The sequence below is a fragment of the Penicillium verrucosum genome, assembly GCF_028828655.1.
Source record: "Penicillium verrucosum strain IBT 35672 chromosome Unknown utg000003l_segment0_segment0, whole genome shotgun sequence".
NCBI classification, from domain to species: domain Eukaryota; kingdom Fungi; phylum Ascomycota; class Eurotiomycetes; order Eurotiales; family Aspergillaceae; genus Penicillium; species Penicillium verrucosum.
The window spans coordinates 2,856,746-2,875,229 of NW_026643212.1; the positions used below are offsets into that span (position 1 = coordinate 2,856,746).

The 18,484-nt window shown below is 46.9% G+C and overlaps 7 protein-coding genes across 7 annotated transcripts; 4 read left to right on the top strand and 3 right to left on the bottom strand.

Moving 5' to 3' along the window:
- Positions 1 to 563: 563 nt before the first annotated feature.
- N7516_008759 (uncharacterized protein) lies at positions 564 to 1,385 on the bottom strand (the record flags this gene model as incomplete). Its single annotated transcript, XM_057221478.1, has 1 exon — positions 564 to 1,385. The coding sequence occupies one exon, from the start codon at positions 1,383 to 1,385 to the stop codon at positions 564 to 566; it is 822 nt and encodes a 273-aa protein (XP_057071750.1).
- A 977-nt stretch (positions 1,386 to 2,362) lies between these two features.
- On the bottom strand, positions 2,363 to 3,985 carry N7516_008760 (uncharacterized protein; the record flags this gene model as incomplete). Its single annotated transcript, XM_057221479.1, has 2 exons — positions 2,363 to 3,677; positions 3,732 to 3,985. The coding sequence occupies 2 exons, from the start codon at positions 3,983 to 3,985 to the stop codon at positions 2,363 to 2,365; spliced, it is 1,569 nt and encodes a 522-aa protein (XP_057071751.1).
- Positions 3,986 to 5,180: 1,195 nt separating this feature from the next.
- Positions 5,181 to 5,756, top strand: N7516_008761 (thioredoxin family protein; the record flags this gene model as incomplete). The annotated part of the gene is made up of 3 exons (XM_057221480.1): positions 5,181 to 5,223; positions 5,330 to 5,408; positions 5,465 to 5,756. The coding sequence occupies 3 exons, from the start codon at positions 5,181 to 5,183 to the stop codon at positions 5,754 to 5,756; spliced, it is 414 nt and encodes a 137-aa protein (XP_057071752.1).
- Positions 5,757 to 6,712: 956 nt separating this feature from the next.
- On the top strand, positions 6,713 to 7,157 carry N7516_008762 (uncharacterized protein; the record flags this gene model as incomplete). The annotated part of the gene is made up of 2 exons (XM_057221481.1): positions 6,713 to 6,874; positions 6,930 to 7,157. 2 exons carry the CDS (start codon positions 6,713 to 6,715, stop codon positions 7,155 to 7,157), a joined length of 390 nt encoding a protein of 129 aa, XP_057071753.1.
- A 2,138-nt stretch (positions 7,158 to 9,295) lies between these two features.
- N7516_008763 (putative ABC transporter) lies at positions 9,296 to 13,921 on the top strand (the record flags this gene model as incomplete). Its single annotated transcript, XM_057221482.1, has 5 exons — positions 9,296 to 9,689; positions 9,742 to 10,299; positions 10,352 to 13,422; positions 13,472 to 13,822; positions 13,892 to 13,921. 5 exons carry the CDS (start codon positions 9,296 to 9,298, stop codon positions 13,919 to 13,921), a joined length of 4,404 nt encoding a protein of 1,467 aa, XP_057071754.1.
- Positions 13,922 to 14,324: 403 nt separating this feature from the next.
- Positions 14,325 to 15,233, bottom strand: N7516_008764 (uncharacterized protein; the record flags this gene model as incomplete). The annotated part of the gene is made up of 1 exon (XM_057221483.1): positions 14,325 to 15,233. The coding sequence occupies one exon, from the start codon at positions 15,231 to 15,233 to the stop codon at positions 14,325 to 14,327; it is 909 nt and encodes a 302-aa protein (XP_057071755.1).
- A 1,547-nt stretch (positions 15,234 to 16,780) lies between these two features.
- Positions 16,781 to 18,417, top strand: N7516_008765 (uncharacterized protein; the record flags this gene model as incomplete). The annotated part of the gene is made up of 2 exons (XM_057221484.1): positions 16,781 to 17,780; positions 17,840 to 18,417. The coding sequence occupies 2 exons, from the start codon at positions 16,781 to 16,783 to the stop codon at positions 18,415 to 18,417; spliced, it is 1,578 nt and encodes a 525-aa protein (XP_057071756.1).
- Between the last annotated feature and the right edge of the window lie 67 nt (positions 18,418 to 18,484).

An 18,484-nucleotide genomic window follows, 5' to 3' on the forward strand; every position in this document is an offset into this window, starting at 1 on the left:
GTCATTATATTGCAGTCGAATGTCGTTGCTGGGGTGAAATGCTCGTGCGGGTTAATCCCCGGCATGCAGGCCATCATGACTGATTCAATAATAATTGGGCCGCAGTGCATACTCTGAGAACAACGGGGTACATTTTATATATCTAGAAATGTGACGGACATCGTCGTCTACTACGTCTGCTCCGGATACAGAATTTGCTCTAGAATAACCCAAATGAGGCGTCATTGATATTGGATTTGGCCAATCTTTTAAATGTGCCTCAGCGTAGAAGCAAGGCAAATGGACGCTTTAGCCTTTTGCTTTCATACGATTTAGTCAAATTTTGCTGACAGGCGCAGTAGAATCCTAATTATGGTGATCTTACGGAATGGAAATGATGAGGTAGAAAATTAGTCGCATTGCTATGTCCTGTGTAAATGCTTCCAGGAATCTGTAGCAATGACCTTTTTTTTGGGTTTTTCATCTTTTCTGATAGTTAAATTGTGTAAAATCCTGAATAGTAGGTGCCCATTTCCATGACCTTGTTTAATCCCAAGGTCCGGGAGGTGCGAAAGGCGAAACACCTACTCCCATGCCTGGCCTTTTCCCTTGGTGCTCTGTCTCCAGCCGCGGTAGGAGATGTCTCGACCACCGCTCTGGCTTTGGCCTGTTGCACTTCCACCTCCAATGATGTCATCAGCGGGCGCGACACTGGGCTGGCGGGACTCGTTAACCAAGACTTTGCAGTAGTAGACGAACAGCTGGTAGTCCACAGGCCGTCCCAAATTCTTCACCTCTTCTTCGATGAACGGGACCTTCAAGACCTCCCCGTGAAGTTCCTGCAGAAGTCGACGTAGCGCAAAGTCGCAAGAGGGATCGTGGCCCTCTGTCTTCAGACGATTGAACTGGTTCTGGTAAGCCATAATGAAGTCCGAGGGCGTGGCAAAGTTATTGCGATTCATTTCCTCCCATTTCTTCAACTCGTTGGCAACGAAGTTGGACTGGTTGCGCAGGCTCAGCAGCCTGATAGTGCTGAATATTTCGTCGGCGAAGGCGAGGTCGTTCGAATGTGCTTTCACCTTCAGTTGAAGTGCGACCTCGATCTGGTTAAACAACCAGCTAGAAACAACAAGAGTCCAGAACTTCCATCGGTCGTAGTTGATGTCTCCTGGGTGGGGTCTTGGGAGATCAAGGTTCACCAGTCCATCGAGCTTGAAGGGTTGCAAGACGTGAACGATCTCATTTCCCCACACCGTAAGGCTAGACTCTGGCTTGAGCTTTGCGACATTGAGAAGGGTTGCAGGAGCCTCTTTGGGCAAACAGGTGGCCTGAGTGCGCGGTGTAGGAGGGATTTCAGGCTCGGCATCATGCCGGCCGCCACGACGGGGGTTGGAAAAGAACGACATGATAGCCGAGGAAGGAGCACGAGTGGTTGTAAGAATGATTGAAATGGCTGAGCTTTGTGACTTCAAAGAAGATATTGTTAACAAATCATTGCATCTCTCCAAAGGAAATATTATCAACTCACTGTGGATGGTTCCTTCAGATCAAAGGGGTGCGTTTTTTCTGACTGAAGAAATGTCTGTGGTGAGTGTAAGAGGGAAGAAAGATGAAAGAAGAGCAAGAAGAGAAGAGAATTTAAGGGCGTCGTTTGCATGTGGAAAGAGCACAAACGAGGCAGTGGTCACCGAGTAAAGTCAACATAACATAACGCTTATGTCGGCGTAAGTGAAGTTTTATAGGCTCATTTTAAAATATTCAACCGCCAGCAGTACAATGTCATTTCCGTTTTTTACCACCAAGAAAGTCTTTTTCATGTCTCAGCAGACAACAGCCCTTTAATTGATATAACTTTAGTTAAAAATGTACCAGCTATTTATCGAAATTCCCTGCCATTTTGTCTATGTCCCGATCACCGTGAGCTACGGCATATTTTAGCCCTGGACTGCAGACTCATTAAACTAGGCTATCCTCACTTCATATTGGTGACATTCAATTCATCTCTTAGTGTTTCTTACAAGTAGGCATATATCGGGGGTGCGCATTTCTTAGGGCCAGGAGGTCACGTGAATGATCTATACACCATCTTCCAAAAGGGATCAATGAAACTGAAAAAAGAAGAGTTGAGACAGGTGCCGTTAAACCATTGCCTAGGGCTTGTCTTTCATATGTCAGATCTTAATTGCGGTTCAAGGCACACGTATCATGGACGGCTTCTCTGCCTTCAAGTATATCATTCCCTATACACTTGAGGTTTCTGTAAGTATAATACACTGTACTTAACTAACTGACGATATCTGGTAGTCATGAATTATGTACTAGAATATAAATATTATATCTATATGATATCCACGGTTAATTGGCCATGGCTCGGTGCCATTCGTTAAGCTTCAACCTTTCCACCTGTCACGCTCCGTTGCTGAGACGAAGCAATAGCTTGATTTTTGGGTAGTGACGTTTTCCACGCCTTGACTCCTGAATTAAAGCATTCATCAATCTTCTCCAATGTAATTGCAGCAGTCTCTGGCATAAAAAAGAAAGTTAAAATCCAGATAACAGCAGTGACGCCTGCGTAGAAATAGCCCACGCTGGGACCCATGTCCCCGTGGTCCGCATCCAACATATAAGGCGTCCAAAATGTTGCACCAAAGGCAAAGATACCATAGAATACCGTTGTGTTGGCTTGTCCGAAGGTGCGAAGTGAGACGCTATGCATCTCCACAGAAGATAGGTTAGCACTCGCAGCAATAGTCCCGCCAAAGACAAAAGCCCACAAGCACAGAAGAACAACAGTCACGATCTCGGCTTTTGCATCCCTTTTGAGAGCAGTGCTCACAGAGGAAAGAGTGAGCATGCAGGCACCCATGACAACATAACCCCAAAGCATGGCAACTCTCCTTCCGCCATATTCCACAATGAACGGACCAAATAATGATCCTCCTAGGATGCATAAACCAATGATGACATTGATTAAGTACGGGTCACTGATGCCAACTCCCTTGAGGAACAGTGTAACGTATGGTTGTACAAATTGGATACCAGTAATGGCGAGTCCAACCATAATCATGGCAGATGTCAAGGTGCGAGCGATATGCTTGCTGCGGTAAATATCAAAGAACGAGACAGCTTTGCGGCTTGCACGCTCGCTCTCAAGATTGCTTCTGATATCATCAATCTGCGCAGTGATATCCGGCGAATATGGACTTTGGTTGTATAGCGCGCCGAACGATTTCCGTGCCTCCTCCTCTCGGCCATGTCCCATGAGCCAACGTGGAGATTCAGGGAGCATCAAGATACCAGCACCTAGAATAACTCCCAGGGGTATTTGGCACAGAATAGGTGTCTTCCACTGCCAATCGTTCATTGGCTCTAGACGAGCAGAACCCGCACACACGGCGAAAGCACCAACGTTTCCCCCGGCGAGTCCAACATTATACAACCCTAAAGATAACCCGCGCTTGTTGGCAACGATGCACTCGGAGCCATATGTCACACTGGCTGCCATCAGCTGTCCAATGCCCACCGCACTAATCGACCTGCACACCATGTAGCGCAAGAAGCTGCCACTGGTGCCAAGCATTCCGGCGGCACCAATGATAGCTAACGCGCAGCCAGCCTGGATTGACCCCCTGCGTCCGATGTATTGACCGGTGACGCCCGCTATCCCGCCTCCAAGGGCAATGAACAGGAAGTTGAGGCTTATGATGGATTATTGTAGTGGCGTCAAGGAGCAATGCTGAACGGTGGCATACGTGTTTGGGTCAAGGAATTGCTCGCAGTTTCCAAATGCGTGGTTGTAAGAAGGCATGATGAGGACCGTGCCGGCGTAGCCATTGTCGAAATTCGAGATCCACGCGGAAAACGAGACCCATAGTGAGAGTCGTAACATGGATCCGGTCGTGCTCGGGGCATTGTTTGTACCAATGTGTTGGGTAGTCGAATTGGTGAGCGTGTCATTAGAGCTAGGTTCAGACTCTATTTTGGAGGTTGTATTTTGCAAATTCATGTCGAGCGGATTTTGAGTAAAAGGAAAGGACAGTGTTGCTTGCTAGGTTCAGTCCATGGCTATTAGGATAGAGATATGGACCATGAGGCGGAGTATATTGAGGTGGAGCACCTGGACGCTACATTCCAAAGCCGAGACATACCATAAGTACACCTTATCAGAAAGAATGTGAGACATAGTGTACACCCAGTGGAAGGCTTGCTAGTTAAATGGCATAGACTATGACAATTGCAATAAAAGGTCTACAGCCAATCGTAGAATTCACAGACCGAAAGCATTCCCAAGCTCAAAACTCGCACTAGGAGGCCTATACGTCAGGTCCAAGTTGAGTCAAGAGGCAGGTCTTCATTATGTAGCGTCATGTTGTGTTAGAATAGCTGCATACGTCTTGCATACGTCTTGCCGTAATAGTATAGTTTAATAAAGATATCCTGAGATTCTGTTGTTTCCAAGTCCGTTGCATTCAATGCGGTTGGTGAAGAGGCCAAGGATCATCGGCACTTAATAATAGGATCAACATTAATTAGGGTTGTCCTGCAAGTAAATCAACTTAGGTCCCACATATTAAGCATCATGTCTTGAGAATTTACCTTCTAGAGATTCATCCCGCTTTGGAGCTATCATAAACCCGAAGGCCTTATACCCAAGAATGCAGTACAACATACGAAATCACGCACCCTGAAAATTTCAAAATAAAAAAGACCAGTCCTTTATGGCACGCCCTGCGAGGGGTATTATAGGGATGCATCACCGGCTGAAACCTACAAACAAGATAACCCGGTATGCTGGCCTAGACCCGCTCTTTTTTTTGATATTCATTACCTTGGTTATCTTTGTCGACCACATAGTACGTATAGCACAATTCCCTTAGAATTAGGATTGAAGGGAATGTACAAAATATATAGCATTGTTTCTAGATCTATCAATATCGCACGTGGGAAAGCAAGCGCATCACACTATTTGTCGATTGATGGCAGAGGTTTTTGGTGGCTGCAGTCACATTAAACTCGTCGAAGCCCCGGCGCACAAATCTAGCTTGATCATAGTAAGACCCTGTTAGCTGAGACTTAATTGAAACCTCATCTCTTCTCAAATGTCGTGATCGACGTACCTCTAGATAGGGCATAGTTCCCGGTCACGTGTCCCGCGAAATAACACGACGCTCCACCAAAGACCTCAGGAACGACAACTGAAGATGGAGCTCAAGACCGTTCTAATTCTCACTGCGATATACATTGGTAAGTACTGCCACGCACTACACCCCGCGATGTCTGCCCGCAACCAACAACACCTTTGGCCCACATTCAGTTTAAACAAAACAATCAAAAACTAACCCCTCATAAGCTATCCGACTCTTCTTCAAGTCGCGCAACTCGAGCTCAGCAGCCACCATGTCTCACGGAAAGGTCACCGAGATCGACAAGTAAGACATTCTTGACTCTGCGCTCAATATGTTCGATTCTAATATCCACCCAACAGCCAAGTCATCTTCAAAGCCCTCGTCTCCTCCGGCCCCGTCGTCGTTGACTTTTTCGCAACCTGGTGTGGACCCTGCAAGGCCGTCGCCCCCGTTGTCGGCAAGCTCAGCGAACAATACGAAAATGTTCGTTTCCTCCAGGTGGACGTGGACAAGCTGCAGGGTGTCGCTCGGGAACTGAGCGTCAACGCTATGCCCACCTTTGTGGTGTTCAAGGATGGCAAGGAGGTCAACCGCGTTGTTGGCGGTGATATGAAGAAACTCGAGGCACAGATTAAGGAGATCTCGGCATAAACGCTTTTCGCTTTGCCTTGATCAGTCGCCTTCGGGAATCTCGGAGGAGTGCATCCATCCCCTCATACCCGGCACATTGTATGTTTATCGGTATAATCAGTGTAACTCACGAATCACGAATCGAAACTGTGACATAGCTATGTGCGAGTAAATGTATCAATTGACGTTGTACTATACACACCTCCAGATACGGGCTACTGTTATCAAGTGATTCCGGTGGGTGTCCCAGATTGACCCGGACTTGGGCATTGATGCATATGCGCTGTATTTCAGGCCGAGATAGCTTTCCCTCTCTGTTTTACTGCTCATCCCTTACCACTTTTTGATCGCTGTAAAAGAGAGCATCGGCTTGAACTCTGAGGCGACAGGTTAGGTGTCTAAGTAGTATCTATGATCTATACGTCTATGATCTATACGTGCATGTCGGCCAACGTCTCGATGTGGGACATCGCAACACTTTATTGCTTTGATTGCTTGCAGTGTTTTATTAACTTGTAGCTTATATGAGGATAGAATACCCGATACCGCCTTCCAGATCCGTCAGACTGTTTCGTACCTGAAAGTGGCCCCCCACAAAGACCTTGGCTATTATTGGTGGTTATTGGTAGTTGACGGGGCCGCATTGCGGGGTACTCCGTATGTTGTACTGAGAACCGTCTTGCAACTTCTACAACATACTCTTTGTGCTTGTGAACTGTTGCCAAATAATATAGACAAGCCCCCTGTAAAAAAGAAAGTGGCACACACAAGTGACATGCGAGTTCCGCGGTGTGTTTGACTTGTTTGCATTGGGGAATGTTGATGCAAAGCCAGGGGTTGTGGAACCTTCTCGGACGACGCGAAAATCACGCAGTGATATATATATCTCTAGACCTGTGGCCCTTAAGCTCATACTGCATTATCCAAACGTTATTTTACTTCCGTTCAGACTATTGTCCATATACCACATATTCAACATGTCATGCAGCGACTGCCCCTCAGACAAACCCTCAGAGAAAGCCTCGTTCAAGTCTATCCCAGACCATGACGAGTCTCTTCTACAAAGACTCTCTCAATTAGTCGTCAACTATATACCAGCAGGATCCGCCTTGCTCTCGTCTTCGTGTTGTTGGCTTCCAGTATGTTCTTTCTCGCGTTGCTAGACTTAACTAGTTACATATGCTAAATTTCTAGGCTGTCCTGGATTTTCTTTTTGCGGGTTCGGTGGCCACTGCTGGCATCGAGAAACTGCGAAACACCTTTCTGGCAATTTCTATTCTGACCCTTATCTGGGGCGTGTGGCGTGAGGGACTCAGTCGTCGAATGTTGTGGCGGATTGCGATCTGTGTCGGATTGTCCGCTTGGGAGCAAGTGAATCAATTGGGAAAGGTCGATGGAAAGGGAAAACACAGCTGCCATTAATGGACGACAGTTTTGGAGTGAAAAATGGGATTCTTTTAGTTAGTCTCTTTTTTAATAATGCTAGTGTGACAGTCAACATTTTGATGGAATGAATCATCAACAGGACACGAATCTTGCTCGGCAGGTGGAGGTTATGACCCATTGCTGGTTGATATCTATAAAGCTTGAACCTATAGGAAGCTCTATGTGGTACTACGAATACCACTAAAGTCTCCAAATGAACCAAGAGTGACCAGCAACCTTCGGGTCTTAAACAGACTGAAAAACTCTGTCCATCCACCCGCTACGCACGTTCTTACCCTTTACCTTAGTGGCCTTCAAAACGGTTTTGTGGGAGGGAGGTGGTTCTGCCACCTCGGAGACGGGGAAAGGGGAGGGAGAGAGGGTCGTACTTCTAGTAGTATATATATCTCTCTCTTTGCGCTAGACTACAGATGCATTTTCAAACCCAGGATTCCACCGGAAAATTCACGCCATTTCCCTTTATCTCCCATCGGCCCACTTCCTGCGGCATTTATGCGTAAAGTGATTCAATTCATACTCGCTAGGTCTCGGTGCCGGTCCACTGCAAGAAATGCGCGATTCACAACTTGCAACTTGCAACCTCCTGTCCAATAATTACCATATATTGCATGCGATTCTTCCCCCCTCCTTCAGGCTCGAATTTCATGGTTAAGATTTGTCAATATTCAATAGAGTTTTATTTACTAGCGCTAGCATCATCTATGGAATCCACAGATTGATAATATGTGATCCACTTACCACGTGATCCGGATATTCTTGTTCCTTTCTTTTAGGCTGGTAAGGTGAGCATCCAGGCTACTTGACTACTTTCAGTAAAATACTCGAATGCGACCTTTGCCAAGCGACAGCTGCATAAAAAAAAAAAAAAAAACACGACTTAAAACCCAGTCCTCCGTACATAAAGCGATATATTTGCGGATATATTAACAGCATTGATTGGTCCAGAACTTCCACATATGCAAAGTGGCTCACGCACGTGGAATGATACCCAATGAAGGTATGGATTGTGTTTCGCCCATAAATGTATTGGGTCTGAGACTGCTTCCAAGGGTATATGTGTCATATACTTGAAATATGGCCCCTTCGACCAATTCTTACTATATCGATATGTAAGTCCGCCCGAAGATATCCCGGGGCTAACCAGATGAGCCCTGAAGGTAACGGGTCTAGAAATAATTCGCAATTTGCCAATTCTTTCTGATTTTGTGAAAATATTTCCAGGTTATGAAGTTGCCTACATGTATGGAGTACTTAAAGTCTAGATCGTTATCTAGATACCCTAAAGGGAATATGGTCAACTATGTATATACAATATACGGCAATGTTCGGATGCTTTGTGTCCCCTATGAATGAATCGTGCTCGCGATATTGAATGTCAGCTTTCTCAACATCGATGTACCATTCAAGGTAACCAAGATCTATCAATGTTCGATACACTCCGTACTGCCTTGCTACACTCCGTAAAGTGGAGGGCACTAATTGGCTCTTCTCCACAACTTAGATTGATAACGTAAACGCTCGGTTCCCTTTGCTCTAGAACAAGATCTTCTGCAAGATGTGATTGAATTTAGAATCATAGAGGCAGGGTGATCACCAGTCATCACGAGTCATGTTGACTGTACTTTTTACGCTTTAATCCTGTTTAGGAGCCCGCCCGCTTGGCATCTTCAAATCTGGTCACTCCACCGCGGAATATGCCGTCTTTGGAGGCTTGACCCCACATTTATTTGGGCTTAGGGGCGTTTCGCTTGGACGTAATTTTCTTTCGAAGCCTAATATCGAACACCGCTATTCCCATTGTGCCTAAAAAGAAAATTAGTTCCAGGGCATGGTGGAGAGCGTAGGGGGCCGTTGAGATACTACCCGACTTAAGCCAAGGATTGTTCGGGCTTAGCTTCTTCGCTATCTTCTAGCCTCTTTTTTTTTTTTCTTCTTCTGTAAACGACTTGTTTCAGGGGTTTCAAACGTTGCTATTCCACGTTTCCTCTATTTTTATTTTACTTTGCCCGCTCTGTCCCGGAAGTACTTCAATACAACACGCTCTCGGGGAGTATCCGTGGACGTGGGGGGAGAGTTTATACGGGATCGGCCCTCGGCACACCTTAATATCTTCAATGACGTCCAACGTCGAGTCGGACCACAAGCTGGCCATGGCGGAAACCAGCAGTAAATCAGATGCAGATACCCTGGATTCACACAGCTATGGACGTCAGCTGGAAGAAATTCGCATCGCCAACACACCGGCCGATACCTCGTTCCAGACGGGTGTCGATGTTACGACCGCCGAGAAGGACTTCTCCGAGTTGAGCAAACAATTCTCCAGCATCTCGCACCAAGCCCAGAGACTATCCCGACAGGAATCACGAGTATCTAAGGTGGGAGTCACCACTAAAGATATCGAGAAGGCTGAGGGCTCTACTACATCTGATGATTCATGGGATCTGGAGACGACTCTTCGTGGCGATCGTGTCGCCTCCGAAGAGGCTGGGATCAAAGACAAGCATATCGGTGGGTAGACTCTCCACGTGAGAGAACAAATATGTACTGACTATATTCCTAGGTGTGATTTGGGACAACCTGACAGTTCGTGGAATGGGTGGCGTTAAGACATATATCAAAACATTCCCAGATGCAATCATCGATTTCCTCAATCTACCTGGAACACTGATTGACCTTTTCGGTTGGCGAAAGACAGGCCAAGAGTACAACATCCTGGAAGGTTTCCGGGGCCTCACACGCCCCGGTGAGATGGTCTTGGTCCTTGGGCGTCCTGGATCAGGCTGTACGTCTTTCCTCAAAGTGATCGCGAACCAACGGTTTGGATACACCGGGATAGATGGTGAGGTCCTCTATGGCCCTTTTGACTCAGATTTGTTCTCCAAAAGATTCCGTGGAGAAGCTGTTTACAATCAAGAGGATGATATTCACCAGCCCACCTTGACCGTAAAACAAACCCTTGGGTTCGCCCTCGATACGAAGACACCCGGGAAACGCCCACTCGGTGTGTCGAAAGCCGAGTTCAAAGAGAAAGTGACCAATTTGCTTCTGAAAATGTTCAATATTGAGCACACTGCCAACACCGTGATTGGAAATCAGTTTATTCGTGGTGTCTCTGGAGGTAAGCAATCTGTTTTAGACAGCTCCGCAAGAATTGAAGCTAATTAGAACAGGTGAGCGGCGTCGTGTGTCTATTGCAGAAATGATGATCACCTCTGCGACTGTATTGGCTTGGGATAACAGCACTCGAGGACTGGATGCCTCAACCGCCCTCGATTTCGCCAAGTCGCTACGGATTTTAACCAACATATACAAAACAACAACTTTCGTGTCACTCTATCAAGCCTCTGAGAATATCTACAAACAGTTCGACAAGGTCCTTGTGATCGACAATGGCCGTCAGGTATTCTTCGGTCCTGCCTCCGAAGCAAGATCCTATTTCGAAGGCCTCGGCTTCCGCGAAAAGCCTCGTCAGACAACTCCCGACTACTTGACAGGATGCACTGATCCTTTCGAAAGGGAGTTCAAAGATGGAAGAAGTGCCGACGATGTGCCATCAACGCCACAAGCGCTAGTTGAAGCCTTTGACAAATCTGTATTCAGTGAAACACTAGACCAGGAAATGAAATCCTACCGTGACCAGATTCAGAAGGAAAAGAAAATCTACGATGACTTCGAGATCGCCAACAAAGAGGCGAAGCGCAAGTTTACTTCTGAATCATCTGTATACTCGATCCCTTTCCACCTGCAAACCTGGGCTTTGATGCAACGGCAGTTCCTCCTCAAATGGCAAGACAAGTTTGCTTTGACCGTCTCTTGGGTGACATCTGTTGGTATTGCTATAATTTTGGGTACTGTATGGCTCAACCAACCCAAGACCAGTGCCGGTGCTTTTACTCGAGGAGGTCTTTTATTCATCAGTCTGCTTTTCAATGGCTTCCAAGCATTCTCGGAACTTGCGGCCACAATGATGGGTCGCTCAATTGTCAACAAGCATCGCTCATTCACGTTCTACAGACCTAGCGCACTTTTCATTGCTCAGATCATCGTGGACACTGCGTTCGCCATTGCAAGAATTTTCGTATTCAGTGTCATCGTGTACTTCATGTGTGGGCTGACTCTAGATGCTGGGGCATTCTTTATATTTGTCTTGATTATCCTCGAGGGATACGTGACTATGACAGTGTTCTTCCGAACGGTCGGATGTCTATGTCCTGACTTCGATTATGCCATCAAATTTGCATCTGTCATCATCACATTCTTCGTTTTGACATCTGGATATCTTATTCAGTGGTCTGGCGCTCAGGTGTGGCTGCGATGGATTTACTTCATCAACCCCTTTGGTCTTGGATTTGCTGCATTGATGGTCAACGAGTTTAGACACCTTACTCTGGAATGTACGACAGACTCACTCGTTCCAACTGGACCTGGCTATGGCGACATTGCGCACCAGGCTTGTACTCTAGCGGGAGGCGAGCCTGGGTCGGCAGTCATCCCGGGCTCCAATTACATTGCCCAATCCTTCAGCTATCTCAACGGCGATCTCTGGCGAAACTTTGGTATTATGATTGCTCTGATTATTGGTTTCCTCGGTTCCAACTTGTATTTTGGAGAAACACTTCAATTCGGCGCAGGTGGCAAAACCATCACTTTCTACCAGAAAGAAAACGCCGAGCGGAAAGAGCTAAATGAGGCTTTGATGCAGAAGAAGTCAAACAGACAGGCGAAGGTTGTTGAGTCCGATGAAAGCTCAAACCTCAATATTACCTCCAAGTCCGTGTTCACCTGGGAGGATGTCTCTTACGAAGTGCCTGTGCCCTCCGGCACCCGACGTCTTCTGAACTCTGTTTACGGTTATGTTGAGCCAGGAAAGTTGACGGCACTCATGGGAGCATCCGGTGCAGGAAAGACAACGCTGCTGGACGTTTTGGCGGCTAGGAAGAACATTGGTGTGGTCACCGGTGATATATTCGTCGACGGCAAGTCCCCGGGCACCTCTTTCCAAAGAGGTACATCTTACGCGGAGCAACTTGATGTTCACGAGGACATGCAGACGGTACGAGAAGCGCTGCGTTTCTCTGCGGATCTGCGCCAGCCATTTGAGACACCCCAATCGGAAAAGTACGCTTACGTGGAAGAAATTCTGACCCTTTTGGAGCTGGAAAATCTGGCAGATGCAATCATTGGTACACCTGAAACTGGGCTCTCGGTCGAAGAAAGAAAACGTGTCACAATCGGCGTTGAACTGGCGGCGAAGCCTGAACTACTTCTATTTTTGGACGAGCCTACCTCTGGTCTGGACGGCCAATCTGCCTGGAACATCGTCCGTTTCCTTCGGAAGCTGGCAGCAGCAGGCCAGGCTATTCTCTGCACCATCCATCAGCCAAACTCCGCCCTCTTCGAAAGCTTCGATCGTCTGCTTCTGCTCCAAAGAGGAGGTGAATGCATCTACCACGGTGATATTGGCCATGACTCCCAGATTCTGTTGGAATACTTCCGTCGAAACGGAGCTGACTGCCCCGTGGATGCTAATCCGGCTGAATGGATGCTTGATGCCATCGGCGCTGGCCAAACACGTCGCATCGGAGACCGTGACTGGGGTGATATCTGGCGGACTTCTCCTGAACTGGATAGAGTCAAAGAGGAAATCATCCAGATCAAGCAAAATCGTGCTCAGGCCGTCCGGGATAACCATGACGAGAATATGGTAGATAGGGAGTACGCTTCACCTCTCTGGCACCAAATCAAGGTAGTCGGTCGACGAACACATCTATCATTCTGGCGCTCAAGAAACTATGGTTTTACCAGGCTTTACACACATGTTGTAATTTCCATCATCACGGGCCTTGTGTTCTTGAACCTTGACGACTCTCGATCCTCACTGCAATACCGCATTTTCGTCATTTTCAACGTCACCGTCCTCCCAGCTATCATTCTCCAGATGGTCCAACCACGATACGATATGTCACGTCTAATCTTCTACCGTGAATCAGCATCAAAAACCTACAGCCAGTTTGCGTTTGCATTGTCACTGGTCCTCGCCGAAATGCCCTACAGTATCCTGTGCGCGGTCTGCTTCTTCCTCCCGTTGTACTACATCCCAGGATTCCAAACCGAGTCCAGTCGAGCCGGCTACCAATTCCTCATAATCCTCATCACAGAAATCTTCTCCGTGACTCTAGGCCAGATGATCTCCGCTTTGACTCCGAACAGCTTCATCGCGTCTCAGCTCAACCCGCCGATAGTGATTATCTTCTCTCTATTCTGCGGCGTGGCAATCCCCCAAGCCGCAGATGCCGGGTTTCTGGCGTGCATGGCTGTACGACCTTGATCCATTCACTCGTCTTATCGGCGGAATGGTTGTTACAGAGCTGCAAGGTCGGGAGGTGGTTTGCGCGGAGTCGGAGTTGAACCTTTTCAATGCCCCGGACAATCTCACCTGTGGCGAGTACATGCAGTCGTTCTTTGACGGCGATGGTAAGGGATACATTGTCGACGACGCGGCGCAGGCTTGCAAGTACTGTGCGTACAAATTTGGAGAACAGTTCTATGCGACGTTCAGTATGTCCTTTGATAATAGATGGCGGGATCTGGGTATCTTCGCTGCATTTATTGTGTCTAACTTGATCATCTTGTTCCTGGCGGTAAGTGGATATATTCTCTATTCTTGGGCTATATATTTGTGATTGTGATTCTAATTGGTTTTGGTACAGTCTCGCTTCTTGAACTTCAACCGACGATAAACACTTGTGCAGTGACAGCGACATATGGTCTTGCTAATCCCCGTCGAGAAATTGACTAACCGTAAAGTATCTTTGCGTAGAGTATTCTTTTTATCAAAAGCGCAATATGTGATTTAAAATTTAATTAAAAAATGCACTTGCTTTTTTTCTTCTTCGTGATATCAAGTACTCCTCCCTACAACTCCTTACAAGTACAGATTTCACATTGTAGTCACCCCGGAACCTTTACTCATGGAAAGTATTGCACTGGGACATTATGGGTGGACTTACCAAAATTTACAAGCTTAAAACACTTGGAGTATATATAAAATACTGGCAAAAACGCCGAGAGTAGTGGCTACATGAAAGTCTATACAGGACTGCCGAGACTTGATATATTGACGGACAGATACACCTCGAAGGGCTACATGTAATCCGATTGGTGCTGGCCCAGAGGAAGTCGTGAGATATCAAATCTCATCTGCAAGTCGCCATCATATTGCCAAGTCAGAATTTGAATAATCCGACGTGTACCCCTAGGAAAAGCACCCAAAACAAGGGCACCGACAGCTTTCCCCAACGGCGTCCCCATAATTTCCCGATAATCCTCAGTATCATACAGCCAAGCCCTCACTTTACTATCACCAGCAAGCTCAAGCTCATACCTCGGGTAAAGCACCTTCACCACAAAAGTATATGTCTCCTCATTGACGACCGTCATACGAAAGACGTATTTCAGAGAACCGATATCAAAGAAAACTTGGTAGTGAGCCTGAGCGATTTCCGACCATTGAGGACCATCAAGTCTGACATTGTTGTCAGCGAAGATAGCAGTGTGTGCCACACGTCCGTGGTATTTGTTCCAGCCCAGGGACCCATCTTTCTCGACTCCGAGTTTGCGCATGAATAGCTTGTGGTAAACCAGTCCAGTGGGCAGATCGAGTGGACGAGGATCGCCGATTTCTTCAGGTGCACCCACCCACTCGTTGCAATATACGTCCCATCGATGTCTGTCGTCGGAGGGGTGTATCAGCTGTTGCATCTGTAGTGTGGATGGTGAAACAATACATGGTCTTTGGCAGTTGGTGTCTTCTGGGGAGTTGATCCAAGACTGATAGTCGGTGCCCTTCTGTCGAAATATGTTGATCATCTCCGTGGTCATGGCGGGGTGTAGATCTAGCTCATCGACGGGGTTTGGTTTTGCTTCAGGCAATTCATCCGGAAAACACACATGCTTCTTGCTGGAACCTGATTTTTCTAGATCTTCGAGTCGTCGTTCTCCAAGGGCCGAGGTAGTTCCATCTAGGTCAAGGCCTTTGGAAGAAGACATCATATTGATGATGCTAATGCAGAAGCGAAGTCATGGATGTGATGAATGTATGAACAGAAAGAAGGGGGCGAGGATAGTTGAGGCTACCGGGGGAGCTAAAATGGAAGGTGAGACGGAACGTGACTTGGAAGAATTGGTGGCCGAGTAACTGGATGGTACTAAGGGCACTGATTGTTAGAGACTTTGGATGCATTGGTTATCAAAGCTATGGCTAGGGGCTTACTCTTCAGACCATTGCTCTTCTTGTCGCCTGGTTAGAATAGTTAGGATGCTGTATTATGCTTGAAGTGTGTTAGGACATAAGTAATAAACATCAGATCACACTCAAATGCAGTAGATGCAGTAAGGTAACATCTCAGAGTTTATCCTGTATGTTCCGGGGGATTCTTCCAAGTCTCGGCGCTTGATGCTAATCTTGTTTACTGACCTTCATCTACACCCGTGGACATGTAGATGCGTATTTCCGTGTTTCGTTTTATATATGCACGGAATAGGCAACGAACAGTGCCATATATGCAAGTAAGCCCACCATAGAGCTTTAACAATTAAGGGAAATTATGGGAATCAATTTGAAGGCCTGTCGCGGTCATACTATCGCAATTCCGTGATCCGATCTAGAAGACTATGGGTTGGTGCTATACAGTATACAGTATACTAGTGAATCTCCATTTTGTCGTAAACAGACACGGGCAAAGGAATGTGAGTAGAATTGGCTATTAATACAAGTACGGATCATAGTTGGGAGTAAGTTGAAGAGGTATAGAGAAAGTATGTTCTTTTTTGACCCTACATTTGCGGAAGCTGCATAGCTGACACAATATAAGAAAGGGGTTAAAGAAGTACTGACCAGCAGTGAAAGATCTGTTACTTGCACACATGCTTTCCATTCTAGCACCTGCATTTTGCCCTAACTACCTAGGTAGGATTATCTTACATGTTTTAAAAACACGGCGAGGTGAAAGACTCACCGACATGTAATAAAGGACCCGGTATGTAGTTAACCCCGTTTCTCCAACTTGTATCGCGGGTCTATCAGAGCCGATGGTTTGTGGGGTTGGTTTTACGGAGAGAATGGATTATTCTCTAACCAATAAGATCGCAATATAAACGGTTTCAGTTGTTTCAGTTGCCCACAAAAGGTGAAGATGTCCAATTCTATCAGATCACGTGGAAATGTGGATCAAGACGGGAGTATCGGGAAGACCCTTAGTGTCTGTTCTCGTCCAAGCCTGTATCTTTACCCCTTCTTCGAAGTGAGCTCGTCTGCTAAGTTGTCAGCCAACTTCCCCAGATTGTTAGCATGACCCGAGGTCGAAAACTAGGATCCTGAAGTCGGGCTAGAAGAATGCGGAGGTAGTAGGCACATGGCATGAGAAGCCTGCAGTATTAAATTTACCAAACTCCTAACCTAACAGCAGGAGACCCTTTTGGACTATCTTGATCGATTCTCTTTTCAAATCTCCATTGGAAACTCTTGTCCTCTTGTCCATTTGTCCGTCTGTTTTTCTCTCTTCTCTCTCTTTTTGTCTTTTCTTTTTGTACCTCGCATTATGGGTCTTGACAAAGACAAACCCGTTGAAACTGTCCATCTGGAGGATACCCCGTCGACAATGAATCCCACTCATATAAAGAAGTCTGATCACCCTGGTGAAGTCTTCGGGTCTGTTATGAGCCTTACGGTGGCTCTGACAAGTTACCGAAATGCCATGCTATACAGTCTGTTCTTCTGCTTTTCTGCCATCCTCTGGGGTTACGATATGCAGATCAACGGAGGTCTTCTTGCCGCTCCCGAGTTCCGCGCAGTGTTTGGATATACCCAGTCTGATGGCAGGACTATCCTTCCAGCGGAATGGCAAGCCGCTTTCAACATGATTGCCACGGTTGGTGGAATGTGTGGAAGTCTGCTGTGTGGTCCTATCTCGCCTTACGTAGGTCGAAGGATGACTTTGACCATCGCATGTGTCATCTCCAGTGGCTCCATCTTCTTACAGTTCTTTGCATTCACTCGAGGGGTGTTACTTGCTGGAAAGTTGATCAACGGAATCTCACTTGGCATGTTCCTCGTCACCGCATGTGCCTACTGCTCTGAAGCTTGTCCTGTCGTGCTTCGCGGAATCGCCATTGCCATGGTCAATCTCTTTGTTGTGGTCGGCCAGCTCGTCGGGAACTGTCTCATTAAGGCTTTCGGTGGCCGACCAGATAATTTTGCGTACAGAATCCCCTTCGCTTTCCAATGGATTTTCCCGGCAATTCTTCTCGCCGGGGTGTGGTTCTGCCCCGAATCTCCATACTGGTACGTCCAAAGGGGCAAGCATACCGAGGCCAAGAAATCTCTCGAACGATTCCAGACTGGCGGGAGCATTGACAGCTGGCTCATTGAAATCCAAGAGACGGTTCGCATAGAAGAGGAATCAGCATCTTCCGCTGGCTATTTGGATTGTTTCCGAGGAACTGACCTTCGTCGAACACTGATTATCATTTCTGTTTGGGCCATCAACTCTTTCAGTGGTGTCAACTTTGTGCTCAGCTACTCAACCTACTTCTTCCAAGGTAAGTTTTCCCAAGTTAACAAGTTATTTATGTTTACTAACGAAGCCTTTCAACTACAGTTGCCGGCATCCCTACCTCTTCATCCTTCGACATGGGCGTCGGTGTGACTGCAGTTGGTGTGCTCGGAAACATCTGCTCATGGTGGGTCATCAACACTATCGGTCGCAGGGCTCTCTTCCCTGGCATGCTCGTTCTCGCTACCATTCTCTTCGTCATTGGTATTCTTGACGTCCTACCACGTTACAACTCCTCCATTGCTATGGGACAGTGCGTGTTGATTATCGTCTGGAACTTCTTTTATGATCTCACTCTTGGACCTCTTGGATACGTGATCTGCGGAGAAATGTCTTCTACTCGATTGCGGTCATACGGAGTCAGCATTGGTTTCTTCGCGCAAAGCTTCTGGACTTTGATCATCACGATTATCATGCCTTACATGATAAACCCCGATGAAGGTAACCTCCGGGGTAAGACAGGTTTTATATTCGGGGGATTCTCAATCATCGCCTGTGTTTGGACTTACTTCTTCTTACCAGAGACCAAAGGCAGGACCTTTGAGCAACTGGATCATATGTTTGAGCAGAAGATCTCGGCCCGCAAATTTGCCGGATATGACCAAAGACCACATGAAGAATAAGCTCTTGTCAGTATTTATATCGCGTCCGGGCATAAGCTCCGGTCTCCTGTCTTGGATCGATGCAAAC